General features: G+C 35.9%; 2 protein-coding genes across 10 annotated transcripts in view; one reads left to right on the plus strand and one right to left on the minus strand.

The window, feature by feature from the left end:
- The window catches only part of slc44a1b (solute carrier family 44 member 1b), a 27,504-nt gene extending 18,390 nt beyond the window's left edge, over positions 1–9,114 (plus strand). For 4 of the 6 annotated variants that reach the window (XM_082177560.1, XM_082177562.1, XM_082177561.1 and 1 more), the window contains exons 12-15: positions 269–352; positions 1,246–1,383; positions 2,657–2,893; positions 4,357–9,114. In XM_082177560.1, the coding sequence (XP_082033686.1) occupies positions 269–352; positions 1,246–1,383; positions 2,657–2,893; positions 4,357–4,692 (795 nt within the window). In that variant the 3' untranslated portion in view covers positions 4,693–9,114. The remainder of the gene's footprint in view (positions 1–268; positions 353–1,245; positions 1,384–2,656; positions 2,894–4,356) is intronic. The other 2 variants (XM_082177563.1, XM_082177564.1) reach the window with 2 other exon arrangements.
- On the minus strand, positions 6,855–27,694 carry tbc1d2 (TBC1 domain family, member 2). Of its 4 annotated transcripts, none has more exons than XM_082177549.1 (14): positions 27,503–27,694; positions 25,590–26,027; positions 24,044–24,188; positions 21,162–21,285; positions 19,326–19,435; positions 19,038–19,231; positions 18,565–18,948; positions 17,962–18,072; positions 16,113–16,285; positions 15,308–15,808; positions 14,668–14,788; positions 13,894–14,079; positions 13,599–13,720; positions 6,855–11,688 (listed from the first exon to the last, which is right to left on the minus strand). In XM_082177549.1, exons 2-14 carry the CDS (start codon positions 26,022–26,024, stop codon positions 11,487–11,489), a joined length of 2,808 nt encoding a protein of 935 aa, XP_082033675.1. In that variant the 5' UTR covers positions 26,025–26,027; positions 27,503–27,694; the 3' UTR covers positions 6,855–11,486. The 4 variants fall into 4 exon arrangements, with proteins under 4 accessions (XP_082033675.1, XP_082033674.1, XP_082033673.1 ...); XM_082177548.1 differs by having other exon boundaries at positions 19,038–19,240; positions 25,590–26,032; positions 27,503–27,691; XM_082177547.1 differs by having other exon boundaries at positions 19,038–19,240; positions 25,590–26,024; positions 27,503–27,690.
- Positions 27,695–27,880: the final 186 nt, after the last annotated feature.

Below are 27,880 nucleotides of genomic sequence, written 5' to 3' on the forward strand. Positions count from 1 at the left end.
TTTCTAGTGTTTTTGGTGGGTATCTTTTGAAGTTAATGCTGCAAGCTATTTATTAGTGTCATCTCGGGGTCCACTTTGGTGAACTATCATTTACTTGATATATGGCTAGTGATCTTGGGAATATAATGAACTCTAATAGATATCAGCACTAGATTTATAGAGGCAGATTTGGAGCATTAAGGTAGTGGCTGACAAATGTGCAACAGACATGCACTGTGGGTAACATCTGCGCTTGCTCTGATTCTGTTCCATGTTACGCGCCCCACAGGAAAACGCTTGTGCACGCTGCATGCTGAAGGCCTGTATCTGCTGTCTGTGGTGTCTGGAGAAGTGCCTCAACTATCTGAATCAGGTAGGCCAGTTAATGGATTGCTGCAAATTGAGGTAGAAATTGTCTATGTGTTGTTTTTAATATGCTTTAAGACAAACCATGTGCAAATCGGTTTGAAATCGTCCCTGTTCTCTACGTCACAAACTACCTTGTAACCAATCACTTCAACGTGCTGGCGGACTTTAGCATATCTATGATAACTATGATGCGAAGTAGGGGAGTTTCAAGAGAAGTATATTTTTCTGTTGAAATGAAAATCGGGTGAATTATATGTGATGTATATTACGATGTTATGATGATGAACTATATGCCTTTCTCCACTGACTCTCTGAGTTGTTCAAAGTGTTTCTAAGGATGCTGATTGTTAGAAGGCAGCTGTCTGACTCTGAGATGGCAAATTGGAACATGGTTTGTGTAACATTAGCAACACATTATTAGCTGTTTGATAATGTAGTCAAGCCAAAGGCTAATCATACCGTTATGTGTCTGACGTTGTAGAGAGCGATACATAAAACGCATTACTATTCTGATACATCGACTTATAGAAGAGCCTGTATAATTCACTCTTCCACTTCTTCTTCTGAAACAGTTTCTGGTTCAAACATATATGGCTGAATTAAACCAGTATTTCCACATGCCATTGTGCAGCGTTTACTACAGTAAAGTTGACCGAGTGGATCTCTGAGCTCGTGTGAGTGGAGGCGGGGACTAATTTGCATATTCATGGTTCCACGTATACTAAATGAGGCAAGGGTTTAGAGTTACATTTAAGCGAAATTATTTTCACAGGAAAAAACATTTCACTATGTCATTTTAGTGATCAAAGATGAGTTTTAAGGGATACATTTATTGACTCCAGGGGGACTTGAAAAGAAAAGAACTGTGATCTATTCATTCTTGTAATCTGTTTCTAGAATGCTTATGCGGCGACGGCCATAAACAGCACCAGTTTCTGCACGTCGGCCCGGGATGCCTTCATGATCCTGGTGGAAAACGCTCTTAGGGTGGCGACCATCAACACCGTTGGAGATTTCGTTCTCTTCCTGGGCAAGGTGAAAGACAGATGAGTTTTGACAATAGTAGTTGTATATTTTAAGAACTATAAATGATGCAAGATAAACTGTTTCATTCTGTGGTTTGAGGAGTGCCATTTTCTTTTCTATGTTGACATACACTACCATTCAAGTCTGGGGTCAGCAAGATTTTTGAAAAAAACATTTTTGAGTGAAAAAAAAATCTCATTCTCACCAATTTATTATGTATTTGATCAAAAATATGTGTTAAATATGATTACAATTTAAAATAACTGTTTAAAATTTTTTTTATATTATTTTAAAAGGCAATATATTCCTGTGATAAATTATTCCATTTTCAGCATCATTTCTCTAGTCTTCAGTGTCACATGATCCTTCAGAAATCATTCCAAATTTCCGATATGCTGATTTGGTGCCCAAAAAACAGTTCTTCTTCTTATTAATGTTAAAAACAGTTGTGCTGCTTAATATTCTTTTTTTGTGAAAAGTGTGATACATTTTTTTTAATGATTCTTCAATGAATAGAAAGATCAAAAAGGACAGCATTTATTTGAATGCCTTAAAAAAAAAGTCTTTACTGTCACTTTTGATCAATTTAACGTATCCTAGCAGAATTAAAGTGTTAATTTCTTTAAAAAAAAAATCTTACTGACCCCAAACTTTTGAATTGTAGTGTATGTCCTACTGTACATCCAGCATAACTTTTATTTATTAACAATAACAATTCTGTTAAAAAAGTTCACTCATGAAAAGAGTTTTAATAATGAGGCCAGATTTAGTTTAGGTTATATTTCTAATTCATTTAAAATTTTAATTTTTTTTGTTTATTTGTCAACTTTTATGTCCTCAAACAGACATGAACTAAAAGTCACAAGCTTACAAAGTTTAGATCTGCATGAACTCTCATAGTAGTTCAAGCTGGTTATGCTGGATGTGCTGGTGTGGATGGATGTCCAATCCTGCTCCTGGAGGGCCACTGTCCTGCAAAGTTTAGCTCCAACCCCAATTAAACACACCTGAACCAGGTAAACAAGGTCTCATTAGGCATACTAGAAACTTCCAGGCAGGTGTGTTGAGGCAAGTTGGACAGTGGCCCTCCAGGACCGAGTTTGGACACCGATGGGCTGGACAGAACGTTACTGGTTAAGCCGTTTCACCATCATTCTGATGAAGCTGGTTTACCAAGAACGCCTTGATGGTTAAGCAACCCATTCTGTAAACCAAAATATTTCCAGTAGGATTTCTTTCTTGATTGTTATAGCTGCTAATTGAGCGTTTGGGTACCATGCAGATCCTGATCGTGTCGTGCACGGCGTTCGCTGGGGTGTTAGCGCTGAACTATCAGAGGGATTACACCGAGTGGGTCCTGCCGCTCATCATCGTGTGTCTGTTCGCGTTCCTGGTGGCACACTGCTTCCTGTCCATCTTCGAGATCGTAGTGGACGTGCTCTTCCTCTGCTTTGCCATCGACACCAAATACAACAATGGCACACCTGGGAGGGAGTTCTACATGGACAAGGCCCTGATGGTGAGTCGACGCTGAAGAAAAGGTTGCAGACTATCTGTGCAATCTCTCCTTCTGTCACCATAAATAGTCTCAGTGTTGAGAGCGCACTTGCCATCTGAGTCACGTTTCTGATTTGTGTTGTAGCTTGGTTCGTTCTTTTGAATGCAGGCTCTCTGCTGGCCTGGATACGTTAATATTTTAAGATTCAGATGGTGTCCCAGATATTCTCTCTTGGACAACTTTCACCTTTTGTTTTGAAAAGCTGGTTGATTTTGCAAGGGGGGAAAAACTCACACAAGGCTGGTTTCTTGTGCGCTCTTATGAAAGCGTTCTCCTTTTCACATAGTCAGCCAAATCGTGTAGCCAACAGCTTTGTGAAATCAAAAGACAAGGCTTGAGCCTTGAAGTGCTGCACAGAATCACATACCTTCAGATATGCAAAGTCACTAACCGTAAAGGTTGTAGCACAGCAACTGCTTTCCTTCTGAGAGCGGCTTTGGTTAAAAATATGTGTTCAGTCTTTCAATTACTGGCAACAATTCAGAACGTTTTTATCTTTGGCGGGAAAGCTGTTTTCCAACTGCACATTTAGGAACTGTGCCCTAGTCTGCTTGAAAATGGTCTATTGGTGTAAGAAATGTGGAATACTATTTGCAGTTGGTTTGAAAACGATCTGGCAATTCGTGGAAATGATCTGCTATTGGTTAAGCATCATTTACTTCACAAAATCATCATTCAACAAGGTAAAGTGGAAATTATGATTAGTTTTACTGGAATGTAAATGTTTTTTAGAAGCCGAGCTGAGCTGGAAAACAACATTTGAGATTTTCAAAAGTATTCAAAATTGTAAAAAATAAAATAAAAATGTAGGTCCATTATTTTGGTCCCATTTGCATTTGGATAATATTTTCATAATAAAAAGCTTTTTTTAAAAAAATTTTTAGTTGATCATGCATCCATATGTTTTATAATTAAAATGTAATTCATATTATTCTCAGTGGTGATTCTCATTACTGTCATGAAGTAATTTTATTGTATTAAAATACTGTGAAGATTTTTTTTAAATCAGTACAAAAGGCAGAACAACAAATACTGTCTAAATATAATTTATGTGTGTTTGTAGTATTTGTTGTTCTGCATTTAATTTACGCTGATTTAAATACAAAAATATTTTATGACCCTAATATCTATCTATCTATCTATCTATCTATCTATCTATCTATCTATCTATCTATCTATCTATCTATCTATCTATCTATCTATCTATCTATCTATCTATCTATCTATCTATCTATCTATCTATCTATCTATCTATCTATCTATCTATCTATATTTAAAACGTGATTAATTATCATTAGAATGTCTTTATGCTTCTTACATAAATCAAACATGAATTCAGACTGAGAAATCAAACCTAGAGTGAAAAAGCCTCTAGTCTAGGTTTATGGGACTGTAGTTTGACTTCTTTCTTTCATCTCCTGCAGGAGTTTGTGGAGAACAGCAGGAGGTCAATGGCGATGGAGGAGCGGGGGCGCAGCAAGCGCGCCCGTCCCAAGGAAGAGGTAGAGTTGACGGAGGTTAAGGCCATGGTGAGTGGTGACGTGGGTGAGGCAGGGGCGGAGTGGCAGGAGCTCCAGGAGTTCCACCTGTACTATCTGCTGCTGTGTGTGCTGGTGGACTGGGTCCTGACGGAGCACAATCTGGTGCTGTGCCTCACACAAGACATGATCATCTTCCTGTCTGTCTGCCTGCCCACCTCCACCCTCTTCTTCCTGGTCACATTGCTCCAGTACACACCCGTGGCTGTTGCTGCATGCTGACTAACGCTTCCTCCCCTCCTTCTATCATTTCATCCATCTTTCTATGCATCGCACTAACAGAGCATGAGCATCTATTTTTCTATCAGTGGATTATTATTTTAATTTTTTTCCATCTTTTTTTCCATTCCATTTTTGCCTCTTCTTTTTTTTTTACTGACTGTCTTGAACTCGTATGGCGGCTATTAACTCTACTGATATATCCGTGGCCTTAAAAACACCATGTTGCTCTTCGGAGGAAAGATAATTGAAACTGCCAGGCCGGAAAAACAAGAGGAGGAGAGGAAGGGAAAGACTTTATCTCTCACATCGATGGTCATATTATGATCTATAATATAAAAGGATTCTCCACAATTCTTAGTTAGCAATTTAGCTGGTGACACTTAACTCTTGGCTGACTGGATAAACCACTGCAAATCGTGAGTTTAAACACTAAACTATCAACATACTATTGGGTCAGTTTAGTTTGTTTAGTAAGATAATATTGGGACTGACTGTATATGGGTCGTTGACATGAAATGTTAATCCAGGTTCTTTCTTGTGACATGCCATTAAAGATTCTCAAAATCGACTAGTCAATGTGTTGTAGGATGACTAGTTGATGACTATGTTTTTCTAGTATTATTTGACATGCAGTTTTCCAGACACTAATTGAGAGATGGTACAGAATATTTATTTTAAAGTGTTTTATCGGATATTACCTTTTGTGTAGTGTGTAATATAACTGTTCGTGAATGTAAAAGCTCTGCAAAGTTTTAAAGATCAAAGTTATTGCCTCCCAAAAGAAAGAAAAACCGATTCTGAACTGCCTGTAACGAGTCGTCAGTAAATCCAGTCATATTTCCTTCTCGAACTTACAGGTTTGAAACTAATTTGCATAATTCCAGGCTATGGTCTTCATTGGCTGCCCGCCGCGAACCACGTCTACTTTGACCTTCAAACATTGTAGTTGTAGCTGAGACTGGAAGAGTTTGGTGCGTGTTGTCGACATGTTTCCAGCACTGCGAAAGCAAATCCACATTCACTTTCAAAGGATATCTGACCAATCAGAGAAGAGTAGTGTCTCGGTAAGGCGGGTTTAGAGAAACTGAATCCTTTATCGAACCATTTCACTGTGAGATATGTATATTATGAGAAAATTCTATTTATTTAAATTTTTTTTGGATTCATTTTATTGTAGTAGACCTCCAAAACAAAATTAGGAGCCTTTAAAATAGCATTTTAGGGGATCTAAAAAAAAAAAAAAAAAAGAAAAACCTTCCACTAAAATATCGTTTGTCACACCACAAGATTATTTAAAGGGATAGTTGGCCCAAAAATGAAAAATGTATCATGTTGTTCCAAACGTGTTCATAGTATGAAAGTCTCTGGCTGGGCAAAAAAAAAAAAGTACATTCAAAATGTTTGTTTTTGGGTCAAACATCTTTTTACATGAACTGCAAGAAAATTATACGTTTCCTTATAAATGTCTTTATTTAACCCTAAACTCTTCGCATTATATTTAACACTAAAAGTTCACATTATTTGTCAACTACCCATATACTCTCTCTGTGTTCCTGAAATCTGTTGTTATTAATATTGTTGGTGTGTTTTAGAGGGGAGAATCTGGTTTCAAGACAGCCTTTACCATCCATCATAACACCCTCTCAATAAGCATGGCTTCTCAACACCTGCTTTTTGCATTTTGCTCCTTGAAAACTAATGAAGTGGACTAACTCCTCCAGATCCAGATCAGATGAATGGTTGTTGGTTTGTTTGGGACTAATGCCGTCTTTCTTTCCTGTAGGCTCCCGGGACAAGCTCTGCTTGACCAAAATCAGCCCATGGGACTTTTTAAAGACATTCCAAAATGTTTATTTTTACCAATGTGTAACATGTTTACTATGGTTTCACTCCAGGGAATACAATATTTTAATAAGAAACTGTAAAAAAAAAATGAAATAACAATGTAATGAAGCACTTTATATTGGAGCGCTGCATATTTTAAAAAGCCTGATGCATTTTTCGTAGTGATGTCCTTTTTATAAGACTAAAAAAAAAAAAACAGTTGCCATCTAGTGAAACACAGTATTAATAATGTCTAGAATCACTGTTTTTATTGTCAATTTTTTCATAACAAAATTTTCTTTGCGTTTATGAGAAACCCACATACTGCAGTGCAGCACTTGTTTTTTTTTCTTTTAATCCAAATACTGAAGCATCTATGCTTTTTATTTCTTAATTTAAAAAAAAAAAGAAAAAAAAAAAAAGAGAAAATGCTTGGTTGTGTTATTTTACTAAAATAACGTTACCATGCTTGAGAATGAAGTCTGAGGGCCTTTCACTTCTGTGTAAAAAGATTGGTTGGTTGCTTTCCCTCCAATGGTGGTGATTTTTAGTTTGTTTCTGAGTTGTGATAAAACTGGTCAAAAGGTCAATTTTTTCCTGCTGTGTCTGTTAGTACTGGAAGAAACTGGGTTGGGGTTACCTTAAACTGGGAGGAAGATGTTAATGGTTTCTAACTACAATCCACAGTTGCTGTAACTATGAGTATGAGTGACATGTACAACAAAAAGCACATACAAAAACAAATATATTACACAATATGGTGACTTCAGTTACACTACCAGTCAAAATATGTTTTGTTATGTTTTTGAAAAGTCTCTCCAATGTCACATATATTTGAACAAAAAATACAGTACAACAGTAATATTGTGAAATATTATTACAAGTAAAAAAAAAACTGTTTTCTGTTTGAATAGATTTTAAAATGTAATTTATTCCTGTGATGCAAAGCTGAGTTTTCAGCATCATTACTCCAGTCTTCAGTGTCACATGATCCTTCATCATTCCAATATGCTGATTTGATGCTCAAGAAACATTTCTTATTATTATCATCGTTGTTAAAAACAGGTGTGCTTATTAATATTTTTGTGGAAATAGAAACATTTTGTAACATTTTAAATGTCTTTACTGTAACTTTTAATCAATTGAATGCATTCTTAATATGGATCAGAGGCTAATTTCAAAAACATAAAAAAATGGTAATGATTCCAAACTTTTGACCGGTAGTGCACGTAGAAATGGTTTGTTAGCTTAACGGCTAATTCAGAGCAATTCATCCTTCAAAGAAATGCAAGGCTACTCCTGTTTGTAAAGCAGCAGTGGGGCTATTCTGGTGCTGTAATGTGGCTTGGACATTGTCTTTGGTTGTTAAAGTAACTTGACCTTGCCTCATTTGACTGAAATTGAGCGTATGATGGTGATCCACAGCATAAAGCACTGATCTGTCCTTGGGTGCAATTCCTTATCCAACCTGTAGGAGTAAAATGGCACAATGTTGCCTTTTCTACTTTGGGAGATAATACTAATGTTAGCTAATACTAATGTTAGCTTTTACATAGTTTTGTAGATTTATCTTTAGAACAAGTCATTTCAGTTGTTCTCTTTTGCTTTGCAACCCATGGAGAGTTTGGTCGCTTTAAGCTAGTGAGAGTTCTAGGGCCACCGACTTTCATATCTGCATCAAACTTAAGTCTTCCTACTTGTGTATCTAGAAAGGAATCTTGAAAGGAAACGTCATTTTATTTTCTGCTAGACAGTGGGAGAGGAGGAGAGTCACACAAAACTTGTATTTTGCCTTAACCAACTGAGTGAATGTCGCCCCCTGCTGGATCACATAGACTCGGAATTGAAACGGTTCATAAGCCTTAAAAAGATCTAGATCTAACCATTCACAGTAATTTAACTAACCCATCGGATGACAGAACGTGGTAGATGTGGATGAGGATCTGCAGTCTATTGTTTTTTTTTCTAACAAATGTCAGATTTAGCAAAAATGTCTGTGATGTGTGCAGTTTTTGTATGGATGTTTTGAACATGTCATGTTACATATTGATAAATATTGACTGAGGAATAGTTTTTTTTATTTTTTATTATTTTTATTCCATGTTTTTCGTGTCTTGCATTGGAGGGAAATGTTGTGAATTGTGTTCAAATGAAGAGTTGTTTTTTTGGGAGGGTTCAGAAATGTACTTATGAGATATTAAGAGCATGAATTAAGAAAAAAAAAATCTAGGAGATTTAACATTTGCCACACAAAACTTATGCTGAAAGCATGTTAAATATTGCACTAAGATGGCATACATTAAACACGGAGATGAATTAAAGATACCTGTAAAACATTTATAGTTCAAATCGTCTTATAGCGCATTCAATATAGAGATGTTTCATAAATGTTTAAAGAATCTTCTCTGTCAACAAAATTGTCTTTTAATTTGCTTGACGTTGCAGTTTCTGGTTACGCAACCAACCCACAGTTTTATCAGGTAACATTAACTTGATGACTGAACAAGTAGGTTGTGATTAAAGATGAATGGTGGAACTTGCCTTTTAGGGTGAATCTCACAAAAACATCACCCAAAGAAAAAGAAAAGAAAAAAGAAATGATTTTGCATGAAGAACATTAGAACCATTAAGGTTATTTGTAATTGTGACACTATTTTCATGAGAATTCCGGGGGAACGTGCTTAATTTTAATTTCTGTAATGCATCTATATGTTTTATTTTTAAGATTGTTTTTTTATTTTTTATTATTATTTTACAATAAACTTTTATTGAAATCAGCACAAGGGCAGGCATATGTGCCCTTATATGAGGTATAAATGCAATTTAGTAAACTTATTCCATTTTATTATTATTTGTATTAATGATTATCTTGACAATTGTGCTTAATTGTCATACAATAATGTCACAATGCAAAAAAATGTTTTGTTTATGCAAAAAAAAAAAAAAAAAAAAAAAAAAAAAAAAAAAGGTTTTGTGAGATGCGTCTTTTACATTATTTAAAAACATTTTTGGACTCAAAATTATTGAACTTAGGGATTTAGGCCAGAAAACTGACCTTACACTGGGCATTTACTGCCTGAGAAAGGTTTTTTTTTTAATGGATACCAGTGTCAATCACTGGAACAGGATCTTTTTGGCCTCAAACATGGTCTTTGGCTCTCCACTTTATATTGCCAAATGTAAGCAGTGCACAAACTCTCTCTTATGCTTCCTGGTTGAAAACCAGTTAGCTTTTGTTTTTGTCCATAGCCTTTTTCTTTCTTTAAATCACAGAAAGCATCTCAGTAACAGCTGTGACATCGCTAGTCCCGTCAGTGTGTATTAGAAAGAGACAGACGAGCTGTGTTTAGCGGCAAGCTAGTAAAACCCATAACCACTGCGCACACACACACACACACACACACACACACACACACACAAGATGACCTGCATGCTCCTGACAAGGGATTTTTCTAACTCTTTAAAACAATGAGCCATTTTTGTAGGAACGTGAACTGTTTGGCATTAGAATACATGTGACTTAACACTGATAGAACAATAGCTTTATTATGCGACAAGCCACTGTTTTTATTTTTCGAGGTGAGATTGTGAGTCTGTTTCTCCTCTTTATTTTGGGAAACTGTGCTTCTGTTCATGTCACACGGGGGAATAAGCCGATTCTGTTATCAGATACAGTCATGGATAGGCAATACATCAGTTTACTCTTCTGGTGTGATATTAGCTATTAGCTCTTACCTGCAGTAAAGTTGTTTGTAACATTGAACTAAGTTTTTGTTGATTTGTTTGATTTTTATATTTATGATTTCATATGTATCCTGTTTTTTAAAGTAATAAAATGGGGGAAAAAAATGACTGTTTCTTTACACTGAAGACTTTACACTGGGTTTTCACCAAATATACAGACAAACTGGAGTGAAAAACAGTTTTATATTTGTTTATTATGTGCATGTTTTCAGAGATAATATCATTTTGGTTTGTAAGCTATGCGTGAGGATGATAATACTGTATATGCATGCATGTGTTATATACAGTAGCAGCACAGTACAAAATCTTTAAACAAAAAAACATAAAAGCTTCAAATTTAAAAACCATTCTTTGCTGAAGGGGTTACATATACGCTACTGTTCAAAAGTTTGGGGTCACAAGATGTTTTAATTAAAGAAGTCTCTTATGCTCAACAAGGCTGCATTTATTTGATCAAAAACCACAGTAAAAAAGCAATATTGTGAATTATTATCATTACAATTTATTACAACTATTTCCTATTTATTCCTGTGATGCAAAGCTGAATTTTCAGCATCATTACTCCAGTCTTCAGTGTCACATGATCCTTCAGAAATCATTCTAATATGCTGATTTGATGCTCAAGAAACATTTATCATCAATGTTGAATTCTTCAATTATTTGAGGAATTGAAAAAACCCCAGCATTTATTTGAATTTGTATTTATTAAAAAAAATGTAACAAAGTAAAACTCTTTACTGTGACTTTTTATCAATTGAATGCATCCTTGCTAAATTACATTTATATCTGTAAAATTTTGACCCGAATCTTCTGAACAGTGGCATAGTTATACATCTGTGCAAATATGTAGGGCCTGGACATGCCCAATACTGAGGTCAGCTGCTGATTGACTCTTTTGTTCAAGCCATTTGTGCATTGTCATTGTCGCAAAATGAAATTGTCATGATTTACTCACCTTCATGTCATCCCTCATGCAACCTATTATATGACTTTTGAAGACTTGGAATATAGTGCATATAGAGTTTATAGAATAGAGTTTTATGACTACTTGTATAGTGTTTTTTTTTGGACAGAATCTATCTCCATTCACTTTTACTAAATGGAAATGGCTGACCATATGAGTTTGGAGCAAAATGAGGGTGAGTAACTGATGAGTTTTTATGTAGTGTTTCTCATTCAGCATTCAAGGCGTTTGCACATGCATCAAGAGCTTATGTTTGACTACTCTATACCTCCTCTTCATCTTCACTAGCCAGGGTGTCCAGCTCTTTGTCTTTGCACCGGACGTGTTCAGCTTTGTATGCTTTCTGTAAGTTCTCCATCTCTCTAATCTCAGCGCGGAGGTGTTCCAGATGCACGGCGCGACGGTTTCGTAGCAGCTTCATGGGCAGTGGGTTCATGTCATTGAAGGCAATGCTTGTCAGCTTTCTGTGGAAAAGGAAGATGAGGTATATCGACATTATATCGAAGAAAACTATACAGTAATGAACTAGCTGATATGTTTATTTCCTGCTGAAACATGTGATTTGGAAAGACTCTCCCAAAGCAAGCTTTTCTTTGTGTTTTTTTAAAACTATGCCATCCATGCACTAAAAGCAGGAATGAGCAGGAACACGGCAGACATGCATAGTATCAGAGGCGCATGTTTAAAATAGACACACCACAGAAGCATCTGACCCATATTCTGTTTCTATTTGTGTTACTGCTGCTCAGACAGATGCAGGCTGTTTTTATTTTACTATGACTTATATATATGGTGGTGTCTGACTGTGGTGAAAAAAGCTACACTGTCACTGTCTACAATACCAGGAGCTCTTTTGAAATTAAATGGAAGAGAGAAAGAAACAGATTATATACACACTACTGTGCAAAAGTCTTAGGCACATTAGTATTTCACACAAAAATAGTTTTAAGTCAGTCATTTATATATTTTGCTGTAGTGTGTCAGTAGCAAATATCAGTTTACATTTCCAAACATTCATTTTGACATTAATTGTAATAATCCAGTGAGATTTTTGAATGCACAATGAGCCTGACAACAGCAGGTATGATCCTCACGGAGATCTATTGCAATTAATGGAAAAATGTATGTTTGGTATTTCCTACTGACACGTAAAACCATTTTTTTGGGGCCAAAATACTAGCGTGCATAATACTTCTGCACAGTACTATATGTGTAATATATATAGTACAGGCCAAAAGTTTGGAAACATTACTATTTTTTGTTTTTGAAAGAAGTTTCTTCTGCTCATCAAGCCTGCATTTATTTGATCAAAAATACAGACAAAAAATGTAATATTGTGATATATTATTACAATTTAAAATAATTGGTTTTCAATTTATTATACTTTAAATGATCATTTATTTCTGTGATTCAAAGCTGAATTTTTAGGATCAGTACTCCAGTCTATCACATGATCCTTTAGAAATCATTCTAATATGATGATTCATTATCAAAGTTCTGCTGCTTAATATTTTTTCATAACCTGTGATACTTTTTTAGGATACTTTTTATGAAAAAAAAAAAAAAAAAAAAAAAAGAAGCAAATGTTTAAAAAATATAAATCTTTTGTAACAACAATATACACTACTGGTCAGTCATTTGGGGTCAGTAATTTTTTTCTTTCTTTTTTTGAAATAAATCAATACTTTTATTCAGCAAGGATGTGTTAAATTGATCAAAAGTGATAGTAAAGAAGATTAATATTAGAATTTTTTATTTATTTTTATTTTTAAATGCAGTTATTTTTAACCTTTTATTCATCAAATATATTAGGCAGCAGAACTGTTTCCAACACTTATAATAAATCAGAATATTAGAATGATTTCTAAAGGATCATGTGATAGACTGGAGTAATGATCCTGAAAATTCAGCTTTGAATCACAGAAATAAATGATAATTTAAAGTATAATAAATTGAAAACCAATTATTTTAAATTGTAATAATATATCACAATATAACTTTTTTTTTTTTCTGTATTTTTGATCAAATAAATGCAGGCTTGATGAGCAGAAGAAACTTCTTTCAAAAACATTAAAAATAGTGATGTTTCCAAACTTTTGGCCTGTACTGTATATATATATATTAAAAACACAAAATGTAAATGGTATGTCCTGTGTTAAAATTCATCCTTAAAAGGTGTAACCATGAATACTGTTATATGGTATAGTGTAAGGCTTTATGAATACATACATTTATTGTATAATGTCTAAATACATTTAAAATGCATCAACTACAGAACATATTACTATTCTACACTGTAAAAGAACTTCCGTTGCTGTACATTACTCTATATTTACTGTATATATAGTACTTTCTTCTCTATCCTTCATCTCACCTTCCATCTGCAATGGTGATGGGGAAGATGCGGAGATACTGGTACATTTCGACACTGTCTTGAATCTTTAAGATGTCTTCCTCTCTGTATTTGAAAAGAGCCAGTGCATATCGGAATATCACCTATGAAAAAGATGAATGGGGGATTTAGTCCACAAAACTATAGCAGAATGTTCCGCAGCGTATTCAGAAACATCAAACTATTATTAGTTTGTAATCTGTTCAGTAATTCAAGAGAAACCCAGTACTGATCCATTCACTATTTCTAAGAATGCTCTGTCATAGATCCAAGGTACCTTGACTCCCTCATACAGGAAGGTGTCCCATACTTTAAACAGTATGCGGGTGGGCAGACTCTCAACGAACAGCACCAGGAACCATTCAACAGTGATGAGTGATACGTCTACTTTTAGCGCTTCCAGATGGGCTGTGAGTCGAGGTAGTTTCTCTGACATGAGGTCCTTTAGTACACGCTGGTCAGCCTGGATAGATGAGAAGAAGAAAGATGGAAGAAGTGTGTGAGAGAGAGAGTAAAATGAAGACGGGCCATTTTAGAACCATTGGTCATTTAGAGGAATATACATTACTGCTTTGGGGGCAGTTTTTTGTTGTTGTTGAAAGAAAGAAGAAAAGAAATTCAGCAAGGATGAATTACATTGACCCTAAAGATTTTTACATCGTTACAAAAAAAATTCAATAAATGCTGTTCTTTTGAACTTTGTTCATTTATGACTCCTAAAAATAAATAAAAAATAAACATTTAAGAAGCAAACTGTTTTCAATAGTTTTTTTCAACACTGATTATAATTAGAAATGTTTCTTGAGCATCAAATCAGCATATTCGAATGAATGATCTGTGACTCAAGATTGGAGTAATGATGCTTAAAATTCAGCTTGTCATCACAGAAAACATTAAATAAAAATTAAACTTAAAATAGAAAACAGTTGATTCAAATTGCCATACTATTACAGAAAATTACTGGTTTTACATCAAGTTAGGATTAAGTATTAAAGTAAAACAAGCGTATTTTAAGATTCACAAAGATATTTAAGATTTTCCAAGTTCTCACCTGACAGCCCAGCAGGTCTTTAGTGTAGTAGTTGTTAGGCATGATGTACTCCACAACCACTACCAGACACCAGAAGGCATCTTCCTCATCCTGCAGTACCAGCAGAGCAATGGCCGCCAGTCTGAAGACAGTGACATAGATGCTGGTATTTACCTTTCTTTTTGCAAAGACGTGTCATGGTAAACCTACCCCTAATCTGATGAGCCAGTAAGGTGCCCTCTTTAGCAAGTTGTTGATCAACAAATGACCACTAGATGTCAGTATATCACATGACATGGTCAATATAAGGTCAGCATGATGTTAGTTAGATAGCTAGTTGGCACTTAGTCTTCAGCATGGCAGACAAGACAATAAACACTTTATATGCAGATAGGGGTGTTAAAGAGGTGTACTCAATTATGACATTAAATGTAAAATTAAGCCGTTTTTTTTTATAAATGAATAGACATTTTTAAGTAAATCTGGCACTTTTTGGTTTAGTAACGTGTTATACACAATTCCCCATTTATAAAAAATTTTAGTGGCCAATATTCAGCTAAAAAGTTATAGTGATTACTGCAACAATCAAAGCCATTTCTCTCTTTATCATGTCTATTGTGGCTCTGCACCAATTACCAGTGTTCGCTTGGATTGTGATTACCTGTTGAGTCCCTGCACGTAGCCGATGGTGGGGTTCTGCCATGAGAACGCTTGCAGAACTCTCTCCAGCTTCTGAATCAAGGGGCTCGAAGGAGGGGAAAAGTATTGATTGGTGGTCAACGTACGTTCCAGGTCCAGCTGGATTTGTCTGGGCACCAGGTGAGGTGAGGTCCTGCTCTTCTCGCACAGCTCCTGATAGCGGTCGGGATGACGCTCTCTTAACGTCTTGGTTCTAGTCTGTATCATAAAACGCCAAACCCTCACGCGGTACTCGCGTGGCAAGCCTGTCCGGAGTAGACCCTTCAATTCTGTTGATGAAGAGAGATCAGCTTCAGGACATCCGAACAGGAGCTGAGCGCAACGAGCCAACAGCGGCCCATCGCATTCCTCGTGATTCAGCAGGTTTTGAGATCGGATCTCCAGGGCCTGGATCTTAGCAAGGAGCTTCAGGTCCTCAGCTTTGAAGTCTACTGCCATCCTAAATCCATATTCATCGTACTCACTGTAGAATGTTGGGAATTGTGAATTTTTTTCCAACATAAACAGAACTTTGACAAACTGTTTTATGACTGTTTCCTCTAATGCACGTTATTTAATTGAAGCTCTACATTCTTCTTCTACTTTCTTTTAGCAGGGGCCTTATCTAAACAACAACTGAGCTATTTCTTTATAAATCTCAGTATGTCTATGAACCTTGAGTCATTTATTTCCATCCAAGTCTGGAATGGTTTACTATTGCAAGTGTGAATGAGAATTGAGAGCTCCAAAGAAGATATGAACAGGTGAACTAATGGGACTGTGTGTACCTGATGGGGTTTATTTTGATGGCTGCTTTCAGGTCTGCCTGAACTGCATCTTTCAGCACCTTCTTGATTGCTTCCCTCAGCTCCGGATTCAATTCCTCACTCTCCTGGAGTTTCTGGAGGATTCCCAAATATCTGCTTTCCATCTGACAGTTATTGGCCTCTAAAACAGCACACTGACACACACAAAGTAAAGCTATAGTAAATCTGGTTTCAAACACTTTTTTAGTGACATTTACCAAACAATCATAAGATTCATATTCTAAAAATGCAGAGGTGTAAAATACTTGAGTAATTTTACTTGATTACTGTACTTAAGTATTATTTTGGGGGATTTTTACTTTACTTGAGTACAATTAAAAATCAATACTTTTACTTTTACTTAATTACATTTTTTAAGAAAAAAAAAAAAAGTACTTTTTACTCCTTACAATTTTATTTATAGTCAAAAAGTACTTCTTTTTTGGAGGTCACTTCATTCTGTTTTCCCTTGCTATTACCAAACCAATTCAGTTGCGCTCATGCTCAGTTTAATTTAAATGTCATTTATTCTGCCAATGAGATTCGTTTTCACATTCCATGAAATTGGTCAGACATGTTCATTGGTCCTTTGGAAGTGACTTCATGTCGCATCTAAGTCCCTCCCCTTCCGGTTGACCACCATGGGACCATAAAACTCTTCTGTTTTATTACAAACTGCGACTTTCTTGACTTTCATAATTATCTTTTAAATTGACAAATATCATATGTGTAATTCAGGGCACAGTTCAGATGGAATATAAAGATAAGTTGTCTCTCGCCATTGACTACCATACATATATTTTTCGAAATAAGGTCCCATGAGCCGGAAGCGGAGGGGAGGGACTTAGGCTCTCAATGCACAGCACCTTGACCTGGAAATTAGAGAAATTATTACAGTCAATCAGTGGAAGAAAATGGAGGAAGAACGTGATTCAGCTGCGAACCCGTGGCCGTACCGTAGCGAATTCTTTTCTTTTAGTGGGCAAAAGTATGTTTAGTGGATTGTTTAAAGCATGTTGCATACTGGCATTAGATAGTAGTCTTATAGTTTGATAATCAAATACAATTAAATACAAACAGTTCTAAAGCAGGAGATGTTTTTAGAGATTAAAATCTTAAACAAGAATCTCTAGTTTTGCTTTTTGCTTTTACTTCTTTAATACTCAAGTACAATTTTAATGTGGTACTTTTTTACTTTTACTCAAGTACGATTCTGGCCAGATACTTTTACTTTTAATTGAGTAAAATTTTCCCTCAGTACTTGTACTTTCACTTGAGTAACATTTTTGAGTACTTTTTACACCTCTGTAAAAATGGAATTTCCCTTAAAGTTGTATATAGACCTTATGCGCCAGAGAAACGAGGGCGCCGCCATCTTTAGAATATTGTCTTTTAACTTCCGTTTTTGCGGTCGCTCTGTATATTTCTATGGCATTGCTGTCCAGGAGTAATTTGTTTTTGAAGTGGATTTACTTAATGTAAAGTTAACGAAAGTAGTCCTGCTGTTTAAAGCAGATGACTTAACAAATGTCAGTCGACCGGGAAGATTTTAAAACGAGCCGTTCATTAATAAACACGCAAAATCGCTGTGAAAATACAGACCGGAAGTCAAAAGACAACGAGCGCAGCGCTGAAAAGGGGCGGGGCAACATAAGGTCTATAAGCACACTCTAACTTTCAAAACTCAGATCTCTCAGTTCATAAAGACCTATTCAGTGTTCAGATGAAGAGGTTAGCCAAGCAGAACAAAGTTTAAAGATGTCTTTAAAGTACAGCAATAAGAAAATATAGCTGTTTTGGTGCAAGAAAACTTGACAGAAAAAAAATTCACCTTTACTATCAGACTTTGCTCCTGTTCTGAACTTTTTCTCCAAAGAGTCGTCAGCTGGTAGATCTCAGAGTTTAGGTACTGGTTCTGGGTTTTATATGCTTTCAAATCATCCTGAAATAAGAGATATGATCATGATTGTGTTTACAGTAGAGCTGTAATCATGCTTGGCACAGCCATTACAGAATAGGACAAACTATTCATAAATAATGCCTTCAGAAATCATTCTAATATGATTCTTTGATGAATATAAAGTAAAAAACAAACAAAACAAAAAGAAAATTTTTATCAATGTCAAAGTCTTTCCTGTCACTTTTGATCAACCTAATGCATCCTTGCTGAATAAAAGTATTAATTTCTTCAAAAAGAAAAATAACCTCAAAATTTTGATTGCAAGGAAAACAAGACAGAAAATAATTCTGCTTAATATTTTTGTGAAAACCAAAATACATTTTTTCAACATTATTTAATGAATAGAAATATCAAAATAGAAAACTTTTGTTACATTGTAAATGTCTTTACTGTCACTTGTATGTGTGTAAATAAAAAAAATAAAAGTCATATATCATCTATACAGTAAATATAGTAAAAAGTTTATTTTCTCACTTTCAAATGCACATTCTCCAGTGTTAGCTGTTTGAAGGTCTCAGTTTCCAGCCCATTGGTGCAATGCTGGTCTTCCCCACAGGCTGCTAACTTCTCAGATAGCTTCAGTATCACTTCCTGTTTGGCCTGGTTCTTGTGCATCAGGAGCTGGACACTCTCTTGGAGTTCAGCGATATGAGAGTCCCTCTGGGTCAGATCCCTCCGTAGGATCTCGTTCTCCTGCTGCAGGGACTCCAGATGGTTTCTCAGCTCGGCTGCACGCCGTTCACCGTGTCTGAGGAGCTCCAAGCGCTCCTGCTCTCCCTCCGCAGCTAGAAACTGAGCACAGGTTCGTTTCTCCAGCTGAGCATTTTCCAGCACTTTATGTAACAGCAACACCAACTCCTGACAAATGATACAGATGCAGCTTTTAGTAGATTATATGAGTAATAAATAATCCAGCAGGAAGGTGGTGGTTAATGTCCTCACTTTACCTTCTGTGCTTTGACCTCTTCAGCCAGGGAAAGTTTTTCATGTTGAAGTTGAGATCTGTCTAGTTCTAGAGGTTGGAACTTTTCTTTGCAACTCTTACTGGATTGTGACACTGTGGATAGACGATTTTTTTGCAGGTCCACACACCTGGCATTAGAAGGGGATTCTGGGGTTTGAGAAGATCCGGGTGTGGGAACTGATAAAGCTAAGGAGGAAGGTGGTCATGAGCATTTACATTTAAAACAATTGTTTATTATCATTTTTTCTGGTGAGAAAGTAGTAGCGCTTACTGTGCGTCTTCGATGAGGGTGTTTTTGGGGTGTCATTTGGGTCGTCAATATGGAAAACACTTTGTCTAATTTCCTGTGACTGCCGGTTACGGAAACTGTGCATTGTGTTCCTGTTAATCAAACACAGAGACACCTCTGAAGAAATTACTCACAATAACAACTACTTTTCTTTGAAGAAAAAGGCCAGTGTAAACATTGCAACATGAAGCTAAGCGTGTTGTGGATGGTTGCCAGGGCATTGTTATGTGGTTGCTAAGGTGTTCTAAGTCTTCTAAGTGGTTACAAGGATGTTATTAGGTAGTTTAGGGTTCTCCAGGTGGTTGTTTACTGGATCAAATTAACAGAGCCCACTCAAGTATCTAGATACAGCTTTGTCCCTCCAATTTCAGTCTGAAGGGTTTCATTGCTTATTTAAATCAACCATCCGGTGACATTTGTAAGTCAAATAACTTAAAAAAAGTAAAAGCAAAAACCTCATGATTTGGATCATGTCCATAGCACAGTTGGTGCAGGACAAGGTGTGCTGAAGTTTAATACTTAGTATTGATATTGAAACTTAACAATCATAAGTATGAGCAATAGTAAAAAATTGCCTTAGAATTTATTCGGATTCATTTATTAACATCCTCCTTTGTGGGTATATTATGTAATCAATTTAATGATTTTTGACGTTTCAGATGATGATGAAACAGTGTTTGTCATAATGTGTTTTATTCAGAAATAAAAGCAACTTACCACATCCTTATTGAGACAGACGTGAAACTACAATTACTTCCTAATCTCATATTAGATAGACTATATACGTTGCAATGCCTACATAATTCAGCCACCAAACAAGCAGATGTGGACAAAGTACACAACTTCCTTAATTGAGCGAAAGTACAGATACTACTGGTCAAATATTACGCCGTTACAAGTAAAAGTTGTAAAGACCGATTTTTACATAAGTAAAAGTGCAGAAGTGCTTGTTTATAAAAGTACTTAAGTATCAAAAGTATATAAAAGTAAATGTCAATGCATTGTTTTATTATTGTTGCACTGTTGTATGTAATACTTACAGTACCTTATGCCTCTGAATCTATGCCTGCCTGCCTACCCTCATATCAATATCAAATGTATTTCTAGAACACAGTTCCAGTCGTGGGATTGAATGTGAGATTGAATAAGTGCACTCAATAAAGTCCTCAATGGTTTCGGACACCCAAATGGCTGTTCCCTCAAAAAGTCCCCTATTTAAATTTTTTTGGCTTTTAGAATGAATATGTTAGCCTTACTGTTATCTATAAAGGAAGTCCAAAACAATGACAAAATTCACATTTAGAAGATCAAACCCAACGTTGAAAATGAAAATCAGGCTCTGACGTCAACCCGACATTCATTTCCAACCAAAAAGCAACCCCCGCAACCAAAATCATCCCCTGAATGACGTTACTACTTTCTACTCAAGGACCTTGACAGAATTGTAGTGGAGTAAAAAGTACGATATTTGTCTTTCAAATGTAGTGAAGTTAAAGTAAAAAGTTTCCAGAAAAAATAATACTTGAGTGTTCAAAAAGTGTTCTTGAGTACAAAGCTCAAGTAAATGTACTTTGTTACTGTCCACTCTCATATATATAAAATGTCAGGAAGTGTATGTGTGTGACAGAGTAATGATAACTTCCCTAAAATAATTATTCTTGAGAAATTTAGATAACACCGATTTCTTGGAAGGTGCTGACGCAAATTTTCAGTGTGATGTATTTTTCATTTTACCCTAAAAATATGCCATGATGCCAGTGTCCATTTTGTGAATTTTTTAGAACAGACAGAGACAACATAACAAGTACATGTACTCACTGCAGCTCAATTAGCGGATGTTTGATTGACATATTGAGGGGGTTGTTTAATCCTGGAGCGGGCAGACTGGCAGCTTCTTCACCCACCAGGCCAGAAGGAGTCTTCACCATGGGCAAGAAGTTAGCTGTGTAAAAGAAAGTAGAACAAACCCATTGCGTTAAATACATCTGATAGTCCAGTATAACAAGATGCTTTCAGATAATGAAACTTGTTTTTTATTTGTTTTGTAAGAAATTCTTTCTTTCATGTTTTCGAAAGAAGTCTCATACTCAACAAGGCTGCATTTATGTGATCAAAAACAGTAATTTTGTGAAATATTATTACAATTTAAAACAGCTGTTTCCCATTTCAATTATTTGAAAATGTAATTTATTTCTGTGATGCAAAACTGAATTTTCAGCATCATTACTCCAGTCTTCAGGGTCACATGATCCTTCAGAAATCATTCTAATATGCTGATTTGCTGCTTAAAACATTTCTTGTTATTACCAACTGTTGAAATTAGTTGTGCTGCTTAAAGGAAATCACAACATGTAAATAGGAAAATGTTGGCGTTATTTTGTCACTTATTGGGAGCAGTATGCTAGCTGGAGCTGTTTACCTCCAGTCTTTGTGCTAAGCTAGGCTAGCGGTGGGTGCGTCAGACAGAGTTACGGCACGCACGGAGATGAGAAGGGTATGTATGGACTTATCTAACTCTGGGGGATACGGTGAATAAGCTAAAGTCTCAAAAGGTTGGCGTGTTCCTTTAATATCTTTATGGAAACTGTGATATTCTGCTCTTTCTTGCTCCACCTAGTTCTTTTCTAATGACACAACCACACATTGTTGTACGTTTATCGCAGGGTGAGGTACACGTATCAGCATGCCTGAAATTCCTGATAATAAAAGAGGTGCTGTTTAAAAGATCCATATGCTAACCATAGCTAGCACAGAGTGAAACAAACAAATATTATTTCAGTCTCTGAGAATACTTTTAGGTTATATTTGGCTGGTGGTGCAATATTTGGGATTTTCTACAGATTCAGCTGCTCAGACATTCACTTCCTGCATTTGACTCTCATCCCACAGCTGTTTCCTAATGCCTGGATTTCAGAGCTTGAGGTTGGAAGGAATGAACAGTGTCTGTGTAAAAGGAATGAAAGTGCTTTTAGCACAATGACAAGCCCAACCCTACTTGTATTCCTGGAAATAATGCATTTAAGCATTGTAAATTAGAAGAGATGGGGATAAGAAGAGAAGAGAGCAATTTGCAATATTAATAAGTCATATACTGTAGCAGATATACATTTAAAAGCAATTTTCTATCAAATTACTGCTGCCACACTGTGCCTCATAAATCTGTTTAAATTAAATGTCAGACTATAACATATGATATTTTTTGATTAATTTAAATGTTAGTACATAGTAGTTAAAGAGACTTAATGCAAAGCTAGACCACTTTTATTTTTATACTTTCAGTTTTCATTTTAATTGTAACTTTAGTATATTTTGTTATGTGCTTCTGTCATTTATTATTTCATTATTTTATATGTATATATGAATATTTACATATTAATTTATAAATTCTAAATCTTTATATTTTCTTTGATTTATTCTTTATATTTTATATATTAATTTTCATTTTATTCTATTTCTGCTTCATTTCAATAAATGCTAATGAAATCGTTTTAGTTAAAAATGACAATACTCCAGGCAAATATGCCAAAAAGCTAATTTGCATGTGAATAATGTTATAAGTTTGTCACAGGGGTTTTCACACAGCTCTATATTTTTGTAACTCAAGATGTACTAACGTTTCTGGTAATACTTTATAATAATATATAATTAATATATATAAACTTCTATATTTGTGTCATGAATTAGGCCTACTGATCTGTGAAAGCATCGACATAGAAAAGGTTTCTCTCACAGATGAGAGTGGATAATGGCTTTTTGCTCAGCCATTTAAGTGTCTCCTCTTAGGTTAAGTGCACATGGAAACTGAGCTCAGCAGTCATTTTGTGTTCAGTTCACTTCAAACCCCAGATTGTTAGCTAAGTGCCATGCAGCCCTGATATTGGCTGCAGTGCAAACCAGAGTAAGTTGCATAGCTGTCCTGTGACATAGTGAATAAGATGGATATCAACATCCATCCCACCATTTTCCAGAATTACTAAACGTTTAAAACTTGCAGATGATTAACATTTCCTTTCCCGTCACACCCTCATGCTGTGACAGATAACAGAATGATCAGATCTGCCAGACATAGTAAACATGCACAAACATAGTTGGAGACTGTATGAGTCCTGGTTAGCATTCTACAAATAAGCCCCTTAGGCAAATGATGACTAAACTAAAACAATGCAACCAGCTGAGTAACATGCTATCTGATCGGTCGCTCTCAGCTGCTCCCTTCGTGCTAATCTTGTGCTTTCCTCCCTCTATCCTTGGCTTTTCCTTTCTCTGTCTCTGGCCTGTGCTCATGCTGAGAGCCTATGGTTTAGTAACATTGTTTAGAAACAATTGGGATGTTATCTTGAACACCAAATATAGGTAGCATTTAGTAACATATAATAGACTCAGATTATCATCTGACTGAAGGATTTATAATAGTTTGAAGATGAAGAAACTCCTCCGTCAATAAAAAACAGTCAGTTAAAACATTATTTTGATCCACAGATTCCAAGCATTCTGTTCTGACTGGGCTGATCTTTCACTTTCTATTAACTTAGTATCACATGACTGGCCAAACTAGACTTTCCTTTGAAAAACGAAGTAAATTCCCCCCTCAGATCATATTTCATAAACAGTGAAATTTCCAAGGTGCAGTAACTGCTATTTAAATTTAACTGTTTTAAAATAAATGAGGAATGATAGGTTTCGTATGGTCTTCCTCTTACCAGGGCAGTTTGCTGATGGAGTGCTTTCCACAGTTAGGTTGTCTGGTCTTGGCATGGACTGATGTTCAGCATGCTGCTCCCTGAATAGGGCACGCTTCAACTGCAGCTGTTGCAACCAGTACATCTGGGTATCCCTGTTAGCTGCCTGAAAACAGAATGATGTTTGAAGACACACCGTTTGGGCCGGTTGCATAAACCTCTAAGACTAGTCTTTACAAGTTACACATTAAAAAAATTTATTTAAGACTGTTCATAGCTTTTTTAAATCAGTTAAACGTAGATTAGCCTATTTTGATACCGAAAACCAAGACTAACTGCTAGTGGGTCACACTAGAACTTAAGACACTGATATAAAACATAATGGCTGTGTTTATGAAACCAGTCACTATTAAGAGGAGGTTTTCTAAAGCATTGTTGTCTTATTCAAGATACTCAACCGTTATTCCTCCACACTTAACCCCAATGTAAAATAATTAAATGAGGAGGAGAGACCCTTTATGGAAGTACCACATTATGTAATATTCCGGCAGGCCATATTTGAAAGGAATCACTCCGCCCAAGTAGCAGTGCTTCGCCTTCTGAGAACATAGTTCCCAGTATGTATACGGTTAGAAGATGGCTGTGTCTCATGTGACCTTGTTATTTGTACACGCTGTGACTATACACATCACAACATGTAAATAGGAAAATGTTGGCGTTATTTTGTCACTTATTGGGAGCAGTATGCTAGCTGGAGCCATTTACCTCCAGTCTTTGTGCTAAGCTAGGCTAGCGGTGGGTGCGTCAGACAGAGTTACGGCACGCACGGAGATGAGAAGGGTATGTATGGACTTCTCTAACTCTGGGGGATACGACGAATAAGCTAAAGTCACAAAAAGTCGGCGTGTTCCTTTAAATATTTAAAAAATAACATTCTGTTCAGAACACACTTTATCAAGATATGTACAGCAAGCAGCCTTTTCTCTCTGACCTAGTTTCCCTAGGTCTCTCTGACCTACATTGATACTCAAGAATGTGATGTGTAAGGACTGTCTGACTCTACTGATAACAACAACAAGCTTTTTGGAGACAAGAAAAAAAAAAAAAAGAAAGTTATATAAAATAATAATAAGTAAGGCTTTATATTCATCCCTCAGTTGTACGCCTGAAGCTTGTTATTTGAACAGCAATTGACCTTTAGAATCTCCAATGTTTTAAATCATGAACTGTCATTAGACAATGGTTTCACTTTAGTTTTTTTCTTCTTTCATTTTAGTCCAATAGATGTTTTATGAACATTCCCAGGTCCTTAACCTAATAACATTTCATATTTAACAGAAGATAGAACACATGAAAGGCACTGACATTTATTCATTATTTTCACAACCTCATATTCCCTCCAATTTCATATTATTTTCCCCCCTGTATAGTTGCCATGTTCTTCTCATTGATTTGGTCTCAATTACCATCCCATCCCAAGCAGCTCGTCCCCCTTTTTTTGCTTAAAAAAAAAAATCACAGTTTATGGAAGCCCTTTATTTCAAACCAAACCATGTGATAACATTACCTTGAGAATGAAAGTGCGCTCTGGTGTCTGTATATGAAAGGTTCCCTCCTCTCCCTGCAACGGGTAACTGAATGTGGCCCGAGACAGATCCGCCTTACCCAGAGGATTGATATCCTGTGCCATGCGGTAGTAAAACAGCTGACAGCTCTTCTCCTCGTAGGCAAACCAGCGGGACTTCCAGGCTTTGAGAGGTCCACCCTGCTTGTTGAGGTAGCCACATAGTTTACTGCCGGACTGAACGGGTGTCCTTCTGAAGGTGGGAGAGGTCCCATCAGGCTGAGCAGCATGGCTATTGGTGTCCTCTTTAGCCTGTGCCCCATCTGACCGACCCAAACTCTGCTGTTGGTTCTCCTCAGCGCCGACACACTCATCCACAGGAGATACGTACATATCTGGTGGTGGAGGTAGAGTGCTGGAGCTTCCCTTGCTCTCCATCTGCTTATCTCAACAAAGAGAATCAGTGACATCAGACAAAATGTTGTCCAAGTAATTAAATTATGTCCATCAGCATAGCCACACCAGAAGAATATGATCAAATAGAGCTTCAGTAAAATATATGCATACTATACTAATACACTAAACCAGGGGTAGGCAAGTTCGGTCCTAGAGAGCCTTAGTGATCCTGAAGAAGACATTGATTAACTTGTTCAGGTGTGTCTCTGCAAGACAGCGGCTCTCTAGGACCGAACTTGCCTACCCCTAAAGAGTAAGATGTCCGCTTAGGAACAATGTGCATTAAGTGCATTTACTATTAAATTAAACATATTTAGAAGTTCAGCATGTGCTGGATGTTGATATATCAGCCTATTTTTTATTAAGGGAAATACATAGAAACATGTGCTAATTTAGTACTAATAGCACAAAACAAAATGTAAAATTATTATTTTATTATTATTATTATTATTATATCTTACCCCACTGTTGTCATTTATAGATTCTTATTAATATATACTTCAAATATATATAAAGAGATTTTCACATATGCATATGTTTAATTGCCAACATTATCATTGAATATGTCATAATAGCAACACAAATTGAAATTAATTCACTTACCTTAGTCTATAGTCTATAAGTTTTAATTAATTTCAAATATGTACATCCAAGCATGGAATTTAATAATAACAACCCCATTAATAACAAAATCTTTTTACTTCAAAATAAAAACAATATTTTTCTCCATAAATCTTAAAACATTAATGTGTCCATGAATCCCTAATTAATACATAGACACAAAAAACATAATGCAATGTCACAGATCACTATTTTCCAAAGACAAAATAAATTAGAGCAAATAAGCATAAAACGGTTTTGACTGAGTAAGTTAAATCTTTAAAAAAAAAATATATGTATGGTCAAGGGAAAATATTAATGCGAGGAGGTCATCTTGGGACATCTTACCCCCTCTTATCCTACTTCGAAATAATAATACATTTTAAAAAAGCATGGGGAATTGTTCGTCATACAAAATACTATTTTCAAACGAATTGCACAATACAGTATACACAGCTAGGCTATCTCATTCCAGTTTCAACCTAAACAGATTTCACAATTAAATATTACCAGCATTTAACAACTCTAGGTAAAGTAGCCTAAACTGTGTTAATAATTTATTAACAAGCATTATGCTTGATATCAGTAAACCACATTCATATAGAAAATATAGGTTCAAATAGCAAGCTGCATGACATTTCAAATTATTTTAATGTACATTAATAGACTGTTAAACATTATATAATGTATGTTAATATTATTAATGAAACAATACATGAAAATGGTAACCCAGTCTTATCTTAGTCAACACCTGAGGTAACTTAGTTACACGCGCGCATGGTTCGCGCTGTCAGTTGGAATAAATAAACTGGAACAAAACACACACTAACATAACCCAACAATTCATAATAATCACATACCTTGTCTTTATAAAGCTTAAATGTTCTTTAGTCCATGTGTTTGTCCAGGGCGCGTCAATATGGCACTAGTATAGATATAAACAACTCGCACACTGCAACACTTCCTTCGTGAATGATTCATATTTCTCAAAGAGAGTCCCAGCATGAAGGAAAGCAGGAAATGTCACACATCACAATGATGTAAATGTGGGTCGTATTGCGGACGTTAGGCAGGCGTGTCATGAGGCAATAGGCATCGCCTTCATACACTGATTTGAAGCACTACTCCTTTCTAAGCTAGTTTAAAACTCAGGAACTTATAAACTGTTGTAATTACTATTAATAGTCAGGGTTATTTTGATTAGGCCTAAGCCATATAATTATATACAGGAGAATGAC

The sequence above is a fragment of the Leuciscus leuciscus genome (genome assembly GCF_965113295.1).
Source record: "Leuciscus leuciscus genome assembly, chromosome: 8".
Classification (NCBI taxonomy): domain Eukaryota; kingdom Metazoa; phylum Chordata; class Actinopteri; order Cypriniformes; family Leuciscidae; genus Leuciscus; species Leuciscus leuciscus.

Coding starts and splice junctions, on each gene's coding strand:
- tbc1d2 (XM_082177548.1), bottom strand. CDS start 26,024: ATGGAGAGCAAGGGAAGCTCCAGCACTCTACCTCCACCACCAGATATG. Junction 21,286..24,043: donor TCCATCAGCAAACTGCCCTG/GTAAGAGGAAGA, acceptor TCTTTTACACAG/CTAACTTCTTGCCCATGGTG. Junction 18,073..18,564: donor TGGAGAATGTGCATTTGAAA/GTGAGAAAATAA, acceptor CTCTTATTTCAG/GATGATTTGAAAGCATATAA.